We start from the raw sequence: 14000 nt of genomic DNA on the forward strand, positions 1-14000 counted from the left end.
AATGGCTGTCTTGCCATTCCATTGTTAGGAGTCAAAAATCTCCCCACTGAACTGCAGTAATGTCAGCAATCAAGAAATTAGTACATTTTTTACATAACTTCTATTTTTTTAGCTGTTACAGTTGAATATTTTCAAAGATTTCTTAATCATACTTTGCCAATTATCCATGGAGCTCTTATCTTTTTGAATCTCTTAAACACACAGCAATATAGTACGCTGATGTTGTCTTTTAATTTCGTGATTTCTTTCCATGTACAGAAGCTTTTTTAATGCAGGCAAAGCTTAGTGATTTCTTCAACTACTTTTTAGCTTATCATGTCTTTCCCTACCCAAACCTCAAAAAAAAAAAAAAAAAAAGTCACTTCCATATCGAGTGGACTTTGGCTGTTTCATTTATTTCATTTAGCTCCTTAATACATATGAAACATCCTTTAGCACCTGTGAGGTGAAAATATGAAGTGATTTCTTTTTCCAAATAACAAAACAACTGCCTCTTGCACCACTTATTGAGTGACTCAACATGTCCTGGATGATTTGGGGTACCTTATAATATAATAAATTCACAGGATCGTCATAGGATCTACTGTCCATTGCAACCACTAACTAGTTACGGGTTATACATAGAAAACCTCATAAATTTCCATCTTTATCTTAAATCTGACCACAATACTAAATTTTTTTTATTAATTCCTGGAGTGTTATTGTTGTTAATTCTCTGAGAGAATAATAGTCACTTACCTCCTCCGTATCAAGTCATTGTTGTTAATTTTGGTTTTACAACCATTACTGTGTTACGAATCTACCTTTTACTCTTCGTTTTTTGAGAGAACCAGTGTGTGATGTATATGTGTGATGTGTGTGAACATGGTCTGGCCTTACCCTAGCCACTCGCTCCACTGATGAGAATCCCATTAGTGAGAGATGGATGAAGGTCACATTAGCAAACGAGACATACCCCTACAGGGTGATGCTGTCCAAACCACAGCCTCTAACCGCATACAACTATTTACATTTAGATTAATAAAAGTTAAATAAAATTAAATATTCAATTCTTCAGTTACAATAGCCATAATTCAGGTGCCTAGTAGCCATGTGTGGCCAGTGGCAATCATGCTAAAAAAACAGACATAGGACATTTCTACTAGAGACAGTTCTACTCCAGTTTACAGAAAGTTCTACTGGGCAGCACGGCTCTAGATATCTCCAGGAGCCACAGAACCCTGGCCAGGAATGCCGCCCACCCTTTTCTTCTCAGGCACACCATTTTACAGTTCCAACTTACTCTGCTGGAGAAAGTTATTTATAATTTTTAAATCTCAAAATATGTCTCTTTGTGACACACATTTTCCTAAGCCCGATATTTTCTTAGGCATCTGGTTAGACTCTCCTCCTTTCTGATTTGATGTCCTATTCTTGGAAATCACATCCTTTCCTATGGCTACAAGAATCAAAATACTTAACAAGTCCCAAATGTGCACATCAACCCCCAGTATTTTTCCTGAGTTCTAGAATTATATTTTTCCTCTGCTTATTGCAAATTTACACATGAGTTTGCCGTAGCTATCTCAAATTCATCTGGAAACCAAAATACTCTTCCTTAATCATCTTTTTTTCTCTCCTATATTATTTCATGTATGTCCAAATATTCAAAATAAAAACATTTGACTTGCCCTTAGTGATTCTCCTTATTATCTTTATCAAGAATTCAACACATAATTATTAAGCACCTACTATATGCTAATACCATGGTGAGGCTAAGAATACAAACAAGGACAAAATAGCACTCCTCCTACTCTCATGGAATTTACTATCTAGTTGGGCACACAAAGTTAGAATTTATTCAAAAAGGGTAAGGATACTTTAAAAGGTTTTAAACAGAGTAGCAAAGATTAAATCAGGGATATGATTTACTGAGGCTAAGCCACAAAGTCTCATCAGATCTACATTCTAAATATTTTTGTATCTCTCAAACATACACCCCTGCTCTGTTGAACTCTACACCCTTCCACCTTTATCTTAGTGAAGTCACTGATCTCTCTCTCATCCCCTCCACTGCACCCTCTACTCTGCTGCAAAAACAACCTTCTTAATTATTTTTCCCCATTCTAAGATTAGCTAAAACCTGATCAAATAGCTGCTTTTTTTCTAGCCAGGACATTCCAGAGTAGGTTGTAGCCCCTTGTGTTTTAAGATAGCTGGCTACAGGTCCTCCTATCTGGGATCAGAGGGAAGCACGGGAGGGGTCTAAAACAATTCATGAGCTGAGATACTGAGAAAAGAACATGTTCAAGACTGCATGGCAAAGACTGGCCATGAAGAGAGACTGGATGAGATGACAGAGAACTGGGCAAGAACAGAGTCCTCTTTCCTGTTCTACGTTCACAAAAATAGTGGGACTTTAATAAACAGGGAGGGGTATCCAACTTGGTGACAGTGCCGAAACACAGCACTCACAAAATGTCAGTCTTCAGATTCAGTCCCCTTCTGCTCTCGCTTCTCCAGGCTTGACACTCTCAGGATGAGAACACCACTGCGGGTGTCAGAGACACGGGAGGGCTGCTGCAGAGGCTAAGCTTCTGAGAGAAGAGAATGTTCCCATAGCTGAGCTAGGCCATGTCCATGGATCAAGATAAAAGCTACCATGGAAGTTTGGGAATCGAAGAAAGGACTCAAGATTGGGGCTTTGAGTCTTCACATCAAGCATTTGATTTGTATACCTCTCCTCCACTAGACTATTAGCTCCTTGAGGGCTGGAATTGTCTCTTATTCATTTCTATATTCCCGGCACCTGGTATATTACAAAAACCCAATAAATATTTATTAAATAAATGAAAAACTATATCTATCCTTACATTGTAACTTCTTCCCCATTAGAATTCTACAACATTCTAATTTTTATATTTAATCCTGTCACCCCGCTTCCTTAAAAACATGACTTCCTGAAATAATTTATATTCTTTATCATGACAAGCTAGACTCTAGGTAACTGGCCTCCAGAATATGGTAATGAACACATTTCCAGCCAGCCTCCTAAGGCCGGCCCCGATACTGAGGTTTTCAGCAAATTATTCATACCTCTCTCCCACTGCCCCTTCTCCCACCCTGAGTTTCTGAATTGCTCCCATCATCTTTGCCAACTTCGTACTGCTTCATTTCCGCCCAAGGATTTTTGACATATAAGGAGAGATGTTACTGATCCAAACATTCTGCCTATGTGAGTTTTGTGGGGAAACAGATGTTCAAAAGAGCTTGAAAAAAACTTGCTTTACATCAGCTACTAACTCTTCCCGACATACACCTTGCACCTGCAGGCCTCCATGACTGCTCAACTCTATTCCCTCTACCTGCAAAACTGGCCATCTTTCAAGGCCTACATCAGATTTCTTACCCTCACCATAGTTTTTTTGATCCAGACACATTTCTAAAGGCAAAAATTGATCACAGATGAGAGCAACTAATTTTTGCCCTTTTATGCATTCTCCTCTTATTCTTAGTCACAGAGCATCATGACTTTTTTCCCATGCTTCTATAATCTCACATATAAAAGAATGAGCTCCTGCTACGTTTCCTAAAGGCAGAAAACAAAAGCAAAACAAAAGTGGCAGGCCCACAGTATATTAAATTGTTGAATACTCTGGTTACTAAATTATTTGTGTTTAGTGAGTCTAAACACTATGAATATGTGTGCATGTGTAAAAAATGCTGCTAATGTAAACAAAGTACATTATAGAGCCATATAATTAAAAGCTGATTTAAATTATCTAGAATACTGCTTTATCTGATAGCATGAGTGACTGAAAGGTTACTCCAACCAGGTAATACATGCTTTTCTTACTAGTTCACCTCTACTTTTTAAAAAAGCAGAATATCCTGGTATTTTTTAAAATGGAAAGTATTACAAAATTTGGCAGAATGATCTCTTCATACACAGTTCTCCCATAACTCAGTTTGGTTTTCCTTGATAACAAATTTTCTGTACTAATTACATGTCCTTTCCTTGTTCATTATATTTCCCTCAGTCACATCCATTTTCATTCACATTGCCCCTTTGTAATTCCTTCTATGTCTTAGGCCTTACTTCTCTTATTCAAAGCTTCAGAGCTGGCATTCTCTTTGTCTTCCTGTGTGTCTATGTGCTTACTTCAAACTCAATAGATATAAAAAAACACACAGAATAACTAGTTTTCTAGATAAATATTGGTGTGCACACACTTCATATATTCAAAATTATTGTAATAAGCATGTAAAAAATGATGGCTTCAACTTATAACTGTGGTAGTTTTAGATACAGGATAAAGACTTATATTGAAAAACAGGAGTCCATACATAATTTCCGCATTGGCTTTTTTCACAATATATTTTATACCTTATTTTTAATTTATTACTGTTTTTCAAAAACTAACTTTTTGTGAATGTCTGATTGCATTTTATAGGTGCAAATTCTCTATTGTATACTCAGTTCTATTTTTCCCTCTTTTTTTATTAGTGAAGACATTAACAATAAAATAGGCTCACTTGCTCCAGCTGGTAATTTCTCAGTACTAGTAATATATTATTCCTCTTTTTGTGACATCATAATCATCTATACAGAAGTACCATGTATCTTTGTGTAGAAGCTACTGTTTCCATTAAATTTAATTACCTCCCCCTGTGGTTTTAAATAGAAGTGGCTTCAAAATGAGGGCAGCTTCTATTAAATTTAATTACTTTCCCCTGCTGCTTGCATGGTAAAAGGAAGGTTACTAAATGAGAGCAGCTTCTAAACTAAAGTATATGGTAACTGTGTGCTAGCAATAACAAAATTGTACCCAAGCTACTCTTCTAGGAAGCCTCATAGGTTTATACTTTCTCCTATTGAAATTATTTTTAACCTTAAGATCCTAAAAAAAAAAAAAAAAAAAAAAAGAACATGGATAGAGATATATTTTAAAAATCAATTGTAGTTTCATGGGCTAAACAGAGGTAAATACACTATTTCTGTACAAATATATTAGAAATTATCTCACTAAAATGTTCCACTCAGAACTTTTAAGATTAATCTCATTTGTTATTTTCTAGTTCTAAGGATGATGAGTTTTATTCCTCACACATTTTTAATGTATAGTAAAAGATGGGTTTAAATAAGGCTTCCTAAAAGTTATTAAAAAGGTATCAAGTTTGGGGAGATTTCAGAGAAATATTTAGAAATAGTAACATTATAAAGTGAAAAAAGAAAAAAAAAAACATCAAGCTCATTATATTTGAAAAAAGTTAATCCATATGCTTTACAAAAGTGTGAAAATGTAAATCAGTTTAAAAACACTATGATCTAATCCTATAAAAATCTAATAGAATATGAAATTTTAAGTACCTCTTTTTAAATTAAATATTAATTAGGAGAAAATACTACTCAGTTTAACCACCATTGTACTGTTTATTTTTTATATTCAGGCAGAATTTAGATGAACAATATTTCCATTCAATCACACAGTTTAGTATAAATATAAAACAAGACACCCCTTAAGCATTTTAAGTAACAAATTAAACATTTACATTTTTTACTGTGCACTGAGGCTTAACATTTATGCAGCTTCAAAACCAAAGTACAGCCTCAAGGGAAGTCTCTCCACTGACAAATTAATACCTTAGAGAACAGAGCTGAATGGTGGCAATGAACTCATTTGTTCCCCCAATAATGAAGAATGACTTTTTCTTTACCACATCTGTGACTGTTGCTATGGTGACCCAGACTTACCTCATTGCTTCTCGGAGAGCTCCTCGCTCACCAAGAGTCGTGTGCTTGATGTCATCAAAATTATTCTCCAGCTTCTCGCATTTCTGCAACATATTAAAAAAACGCATTAATCCTCCAACATCCTGAGATAAAATTACATCTATGCAATTATGTAAAAATATAATTGATTATATTGATTATGGACTCATGAAAAATATGCACACCACTTTAATTGGGTAGGATTCATTAAAATTGACAGTGTGAATTCAACAGTAACAAAATAAAAATGTCTTACGATACAGCTATCACGGAAGTCTTTTTATCAATTTTTCAAAATAGGGTAAATAGAATAAATTAATTTTATATAAAATTAGTACAACTTCTAGAGCTTTGAGGTTTAAAAATTAGTTCTCTAAAATAATCTCAAGTACATCAAAACCAATTTGAATTCAAAAGAGAAAGTCAATAAAAGTAAGTTTGAAATCATAATAAACTATATAGGATTAATAACTAGTTCTAAAAAAATTAGCAGCTACTGACAAGGAAAGATACAGCCCAGGTATAATATAATTATAAAAGTCCCAACATTTGCAACCAAAATTTTAGAATAAGATCTTTAAATAACAATTGTAAAAATATATTTATAAATACATGTATACAGATATGTTTAAAAATAAATATATATTTTATATATAGATATGTTTAAAAATAAATAAGTTTAATTCTTAAAATATAGTGACATTATATCAGGTTCTTAGCATTACTGGACTGAATTTTCTAACAGTTTATATTTTTTTTAATTACAATCTTAACTATATTTTTATATGTAAAACTAACTTAATCTTACATGACCCTAATAAGTTTTGAAAACATAATGCAATACAGAATTAAATTTTAAACTAAAAATGTATCCATGAATCTTTTTGCATATTAGATTTTATACAGAATTTAGGGGTATTTAGGAAATAAAGTAATTAGATTGAGCTTTTAGCTAACTTACCAAACAAAAAATAAAAAACAAAACTTTAAACACGAATGTGTTCCTTCTATTGTAAATTATAACTAAGAGTATGCTGATTTTAGAAAATTACAGAATATAGATTAATAATTTCCAATATATAAGAATTAATTTATTTAAAACCTATTGAGATATATAAACCACTATTTTTACCTTGATTTTTTTTAAATGAACCAAATTAGGGCAAAGATCCTTTTTAACACATAGTTAACATGTTTTGATAGTGAAAATCTGGAAAATTACCAAATATATCTAAAACAATTTGAATTCTGAATAATGGATCTATGTTGGATATATAAATTGCAAATATTCTCTCCTGCTCTATGTCTTATCTTCTCACTTTTTTAGTAGTGCCTTTTCATGAAGAAAATTTATTTTTAATGAGGTCCAATTTATTATTACTTAAATTTATAGTTAGTTATTGCCTTTTTGTGTCCTCTTTAAGAAATCTTTGACTTCTCCAAGGTTATGTATATATTTTCCTATATTTTTCATAGAACTTTATTATTTTACATTTCACATTTAGATGTTCAATCCTCAGGGACTGATATTTGTATATGATGTGAGAAAGGAAATCACACCATATAGGTAATTGATTAAATCAATACTAATTACTGAAAGGACCATAATTTCCCCACTGTAATTAACCTTTTCCATAAAGTCAGTCACAGTATATATGTGTCTGTTTCTGTTTCCATTATGAACCACTACTCAATTTCCTATACTGAGGCCCATTTCACACTATTTTAATTACTTATACCTGTAATAAATAAAGAACTCCTACAAATAAATAAAAAGACAGCCCAATAAAAAATAGGGCAAAAGACTTATATAAACACTATATAAAAGAGAATATCCAAAATTGCTAATTAAAAACAAACAAACAAACAAACCCAACATCACTAGTCATGAGAAAGATGCAAATTTAAACAATGGGGTTATCATTACACACGGTGAAAATGACTAAAATGTAGATCATACAAATGGCTTTTTTAGTGTAGAGAGCAACTGAAGCACTGCCAATGGAACTGTAAATTGTTACAACCACTTTGTAAAGCTTTTTGAAGTACTTTCAAAAGCTGAACTCATGCTTAGGAATACACCCAAAACAAATTTATAAAACGTTCACCTAAATTCATGTACAAAAATGTTAATAGTAGGATTATTCAAGCTAGCCCAAAACTAGAAACAAGTCAAATGTACATCAAGATGGAATATACAAAGAGATCATTATATAGTAATACAATGGTAAACTATATAGCAATAAGAATGAACATACTACAGCCACATGGAGTGACATGGACACATTTCACATACATAATATTGAGCAAAAGAAGTGACACACAAAAGAAAAAGAGCACATAACAAAATTATTCCACTTATATAAAGTTCAAAAATAGGCAATGCTACAATGAATAATCCAAATGAAAAAAAATCCATTTATATGAGAATAAAAAAGAATATTTCTGAATAAATTAAAAGAAGCACATTACTTGTGCACTGAAAAGCACAACACTTCAAGAAAAAAATTCAAGAAGGCAAAAGTAAATGGAAAGACATCCTATGTTCATGGATTAGAAGACTTAATATTGTTAAGATGGTGCTACTCCCTAAATTGATCTGAAGATTCAATGCAGTTACTGTCAGAATCCCAGCTGACATTTTGTTGCAGATTTGGACAAGCTGATCTTAAGATTCATACAAAAACACAAGGGACCAGAATAGTCAAAACATTCTTAAAAACAGAAATACAAAGTTGAAGGACTCATACAGGAATTCCTGACACTAAAACTAAAGTAATCAAGACATTGTGGTACTGGTGTAAGAATGGAAATGTAGGGCAACATACATCTACATAAATATTTGTATACAAAGGTTCATAGCAGCATTATTTATAACAAAAAGTAGAAAAAATCTAAAACTCAAAAAGTCAATAACATGATAAATGTAGTATACTGATAAAACGGAATGTTATTTGGCCATAAAAAAGTAAGTTCTGATACATGCTACAACATAAATGAGCCTTAAAAATATTATGCTAAGTGAAATGGCCAGATACAAAAGGCCACATTGTATAATTCCATTTCTATAAAATGTCCAGTATAGGCACATCCACAAAGACAGTAAGGAGATTAGTGGTTGCCAAAGACTGAAGAGAATGGGGGAATGAGTGCTAATGGTAATCAGATTTCTTTTGGGGGAGATAAAAGATAAAAGCCCAATAAAAAATTGGGTGGTGATAGATGCACAACTCTGTGAATATACAAAATACTGAATTATACACTTTAAAAGAGTGAACTTTATGGTATGTAAATATATCTCAGTGAAGCTATTGTTTTAAAAATAGGCAAAACTAATCAAGATAGTGACTACAGGAGACACAAGAGGGTCTTCTACAGCACTGTTTAATTCATTTCATGAAAATTCATGGAACTGAGTACGTACAATCTATTGTTCCATATGTAATTATAATGCAATAAAAATTTTCTAGAAGAGAGTTTGAATTCTGGTTAGGAAATCATAATGCAATCACATTATCAGAGTTAAAATGTAAAAATGCATATAAAGAAGTTCAAAGTACCTGACACAGTAAATATTAGCTATCAACTAATAATCATAGAAAAACATTTTATTGTTTATTAAAATTCTGTATGAAAGAGCCAATTCCTATAACAAAGTCTAACTTATCCTTATTGAAACAATAGTAATTCAGATTACCAGAGATTGTTGAATTAACAAGGGCACCTCTTTAAACTGAACAGTTTTCAATATATTCCAAAGTTTCAGTTGTGGGTTTATATTTCTTTTGCCTTCAAAATAATTCATAAATAAATGAAATTTTTAAAGTTTTTGGAAATATCTGTACATTTTATGTTGACTATGCTGCTTTTTTAATGTAATATAATAAGTGCTAGCAATAAAAGAAATTTGATATAAAAAAGGACCACTTCAATATTTCTTAATTTTTCTATTAAATATGCACTTAAGATTCTTCCTCCTCTAATTGTTTACCCGTGAGGTTCATTGAGGTTTTCATACTTCAAATTATCTAGGAAGTTTCCAATCATCAGTTACTTTTCTTTACTTGCACACCCAATGAGAAGTATAAGAATGTACATGAGTAATAAAAAAATAAAGCTATGTGATAAATTCAGTTACATGCATTTGCTACATGCAATCTACAACATAGCTTAATGTTAACAACTGCTACTCAAATAATGCCTTTTGGAATAAATGAATACCTAAAAAGACCCAAACACATACTAGGTAAATGATATTTGGAATGTACTATTTTTAACCTCCATATAATTAAACTTAATAATATATGACTAGTATCTATCCATAATTCTAAACACATCTCACAATGCAATTTTTAAAGGGGCATAATATCCAGTGCCTCCATGTGCTGTTATTTATTTAACCGATTTCTTTTTGATTTGGTTTGCTAATGATATTATAAACATAGGACAAGGATAGATGGCTGAAAATTAATTAAAAGCTTAAAAAATACTTTAAAAAATGTTCATTGACTGAGATTATTCCCATGTAACTCAAAATGTTTTCACCTAAAATGCATTCCAAGTATGTGACTATTGTATTCTATGTAGAGTCAACGCTCAAATTCAAGGTTTCTGATTCTAATTTCATTCACCTCCCAATTTAACCATTAATAGAAAACAACGTATATTGTCTCTTTGGTCATGTAATTATACTTACTTTCCTCTGCAACTAGGTTTGCCAAAAATCAACCTAACTCCATCAATTTAGATGAATTGCTGCTAAGAGACATGTTTAAATCTTAAAGCAGGAGGTTTTATAACCTTTTTTTATTTTTTAAAATTTACTTGATTTTAGATATGGAAAACTGCACCTACCTATCTTTATTCAATGCTTCTCCACAGACGGTTTATAACTCAGATGTGAGAATAGATTTTTCTATTTAATTGCTATGGGCATATTTGTAATAAATCTCTAATTTTAAATATATAGATATATGTGGGGCGCCTGGGTGGCACAGCGGTTAAGCGTCTGCCTTCAGCTCAGGGTGTGATCCCGGCGTTATGGGATCGAGGCTCACATCAGGCTCCTCTGCTATGAGCCTGCTTCTTCCTCTCCCACTCCCCCTGCTTGTGTTCCCTCTCTCGCTGGCTGTCTCTATCTCTGTCAAATAAATAAATAAAATCCTTAAAAAAAATAATATATAGATATATATACACACACACACACATATATATACACACACATATATGTTTTTGCTAACTGGAGTCATTTCATAGAAATAAATCTGTTCCCTGACAGGATGTTTTTGTTTTGTATGGTTGAAAATCTAAACTTTGCATTTACCAACAGGGATTAACAAAATCAAACACTATATCTGAATCTCTTTATTTAAAAACAAATGTTTTGAATTAGGATACTGTCTTTAAGACCCACAATGCTATAGGAAATGCGAGATTTAATTGTTAAAACTGATGGAAGGACCTGCTAATTGCACTACTGTAATTAAGAGAGAATTTTAAGATCTCACTTTAGCCATTTAATGTTACTCCCTAGACTAGAGCAATAACGCTCATGGCAAAAGAAAGTCACAGATAACAAATATTTAAGGCAGCCTGCTACAACACTGACAGTAGCTTAGACTCAAAAGCAAACACAGATGAAGTCCACAAAAGCCTCTTGTCATCCCAATATCCGTGTCTGAAGTCCCCTGGGAAAAGCTGTGTAATAAAATACAATCAACAAAAAATAAGCTTTTATTATTTTTTACAATTTATAAATCCTTCCCAAAAAATGAATGTTAATCTGATCGATTTTTGGAAAAGGTCATTTTACAGTAAAATCCATGTGTAGAATAACCTTTAAAAAAAACAGAATTCTCAAGGAAATTTTTACTTTTTCAGGTTTATATTTATAAAAATACATGTTTCTGGAATCTAACACAGGTCTAGATGCTATTACAACAAATGCATTTGCCTCCTTTTCTTTTTTTTTTTTTTTAAAGATTTTATTTATTTATTTGACAGAGATAGAGACAGCCAGCGAGAGAGGGAACACAAGCAGGGGGAGTGGGAGAGGAAGAAGCAGGCTCATAGCGGAGGAGCCTGATGTGGGGCTCGATCCCACAACGCCATACGCCCTGAGCCGAAGGGAGACGCTTAACCGCTGTGCCACCCAGGCGCCCCATGCCTCCTTTTCTATGAAGTGAATTGAGAGCATAAAGGAAAAAACCAAGTAAATTTTTTGTTTGTTTTGTCTTTTGGCCCTGAAAATCCTTTGTGACCTCCCTCCTCTTCATAAACTAATTTAAAACTTTATCTTGGCCTCCACAGTTGCAGAAGAACAAGCTCATGAAACACATTAAAAAGAAACAAAATTATTGGATTTTGAGCTCTTAAAGGCTCATCCCTAGCATAAATCATAAAGTTGAAAGACTATTTGACTATCTAGTTTTTCTGGCCATAGGATAGGAAATGAAAACATTCTCTTGAGGCAGAAGAAAGAGGAAGGTTGGACAAGGAGGCCTGAAGCGGCCCCACTAAGCTCACTGTGGCTCCAGGAATTGAGGACAAGTTCTCAGAGTACAAAGAGAGAGTATTCCACAGCATCTATAGGTATTTCTACATTTTAATGATAAAAAGGCTTAACTCCAGTAGTGATTTTATCTGGAAGTGGTTAAAATTACAAATATTTTGCCATAAGGTGGAATGGGAACCCAAAATGAGTATCCTGTTGACTAAAAGAAAAGGAAAGAAGGCTCCATGTTTCAAATGTCCTGAGCCTGCACAAATCTTATTGTGCCCAACAGAATATGAAAGGGAAGGAAAAGGAAGAAAGGAAGAAAGGAAGAAGGGAGGGAGGGAGGGGAGGCAGACAGGAAGAAAGGAAGGAAGGGTAAGCATTTAATGGTCTGTCACCTTCACCAAAAATACTTCCGTGTCCTGAAATGGAAATCCAATCCAATGTTTGTTTGTTTGTTTGTTTTTTCAAGAATATTTCAAAGAAGAGATACATGATTTTAATTCTAATTTCGACAAATGTTATTATTTTACCATAATGAGAGAAACATCTCAAGCAGCTAACACCTTTATCTCCTTATCCTATCCATAAATAAAATTAAACATGAGATCCACTGGGTGAGAGGCAAACAGACTTACTGTTCCACTCACTAGCAGTAACATTTCCCTAATATTAGGGACAACTGTAGGTTAAGTGGAGCCAATGTCCAATCAAGGTCTATTCTCTGCCTAGTTCGCATGAGTATGAATCTAAGAAAAATTATAAACTTATTTTTATGCAACAGATACCTTAATATGTTGTTCATTCTATGTTGTTCATTCTAGGGGATTCTATATTGTAGTATAGGACTGTCCCAGAAGACAATTTCAGGCATAAGAAAGACATAAGGGACTTAAATTCCAGGATACAAAAAACTTCCAAACAATTCTAAAAAATCACCTTGCCCATGGTAATGACTTGCATTTCCTACTTTTCAAGTGCTTAATAATATCCTTTGATCAAGGTAATTGCAACCACCCCAGCAGATGCAAGATGGTACATGTATTTTATAGGAAAGAAAGGAGGGAAAGGCAAAGGGTAAATAAAAGGGAAAAGGGGACACAGAGAATGAAAAACAAACTACTCCTCAGATTAGCAAGCACAAGGACAAGAAAAATAAGTGATTAGTAATAAAATACCGGAACAAGAAGCAGGCTACTAGTCTACAGCTATGGAACAAGCAACTGGAAACACAGTAAAAATGGAAGGACGTGAACGGTACTGGATTTAGTGCTGACCAGACATGCTATTTGCTACAGCAGGTAAAGTTTATCCCTAATTAGTAGGGATTAATTAGTAGGAAACTGGAAATTCACATCAGCAACCATGGTAAACTCTATAGTTTTTTGGCATATAAAGCTGAGTTATAGTAAACTAGCAAACACTGAGGGCTTTCTCTGTGTTAGACACTTTTCTAGGAGCTTTGCCAATTTAATATTCACAACAACATAGTTATCCATATCTTATAAATGAGGAAACAGGCACAGAGAGATTAAGATAACTTGCCCAAGATCATATAGCTAGTAAGGGATAGAGATTTGAATCCAAGTAGTTTGTCCTAGGAACCAGACTTAAGTCCCTTAGCGACTGCTTCAAAAAAGTAAAGGGAATAAAATGAATATAATAAAGTTCTGAATAGGCCTTCCCCTAGGTGTTGGTTGTTAAATTTAGATACTGGACTGGATGATAATATTAGTATACTACTACAGTGGG

The 14000-nt window shown here is 33.2% G+C and overlaps 1 protein-coding gene across 2 annotated transcripts in view; it reads right to left on the reverse strand.

Annotated features, from left to right (window-relative positions):
* DPYD (dihydropyrimidine dehydrogenase) overlaps nt 1–14000 on the reverse strand; it is a 793664-nt gene that overhangs the window by 680589 nt on the left and 99075 nt on the right. For both annotated transcript variants that reach the window (XM_045801716.2, XM_045801717.2), the window contains one exon: nt 5735–5817. In XM_045801716.2, the coding sequence (XP_045657672.2) occupies nt 5735–5817 (83 nt within the window). The remainder of the gene's footprint in view (nt 1–5734; nt 5818–14000) is intronic.

This window comes from Ursus americanus, chromosome 12, assembly GCF_024610735.1.
Source record: "Ursus americanus isolate L20-20 chromosome 12, mUrsAme1.1.p, whole genome shotgun sequence".
In the NCBI taxonomy this organism is placed as follows: domain Eukaryota; kingdom Metazoa; phylum Chordata; class Mammalia; order Carnivora; family Ursidae; genus Ursus; species Ursus americanus.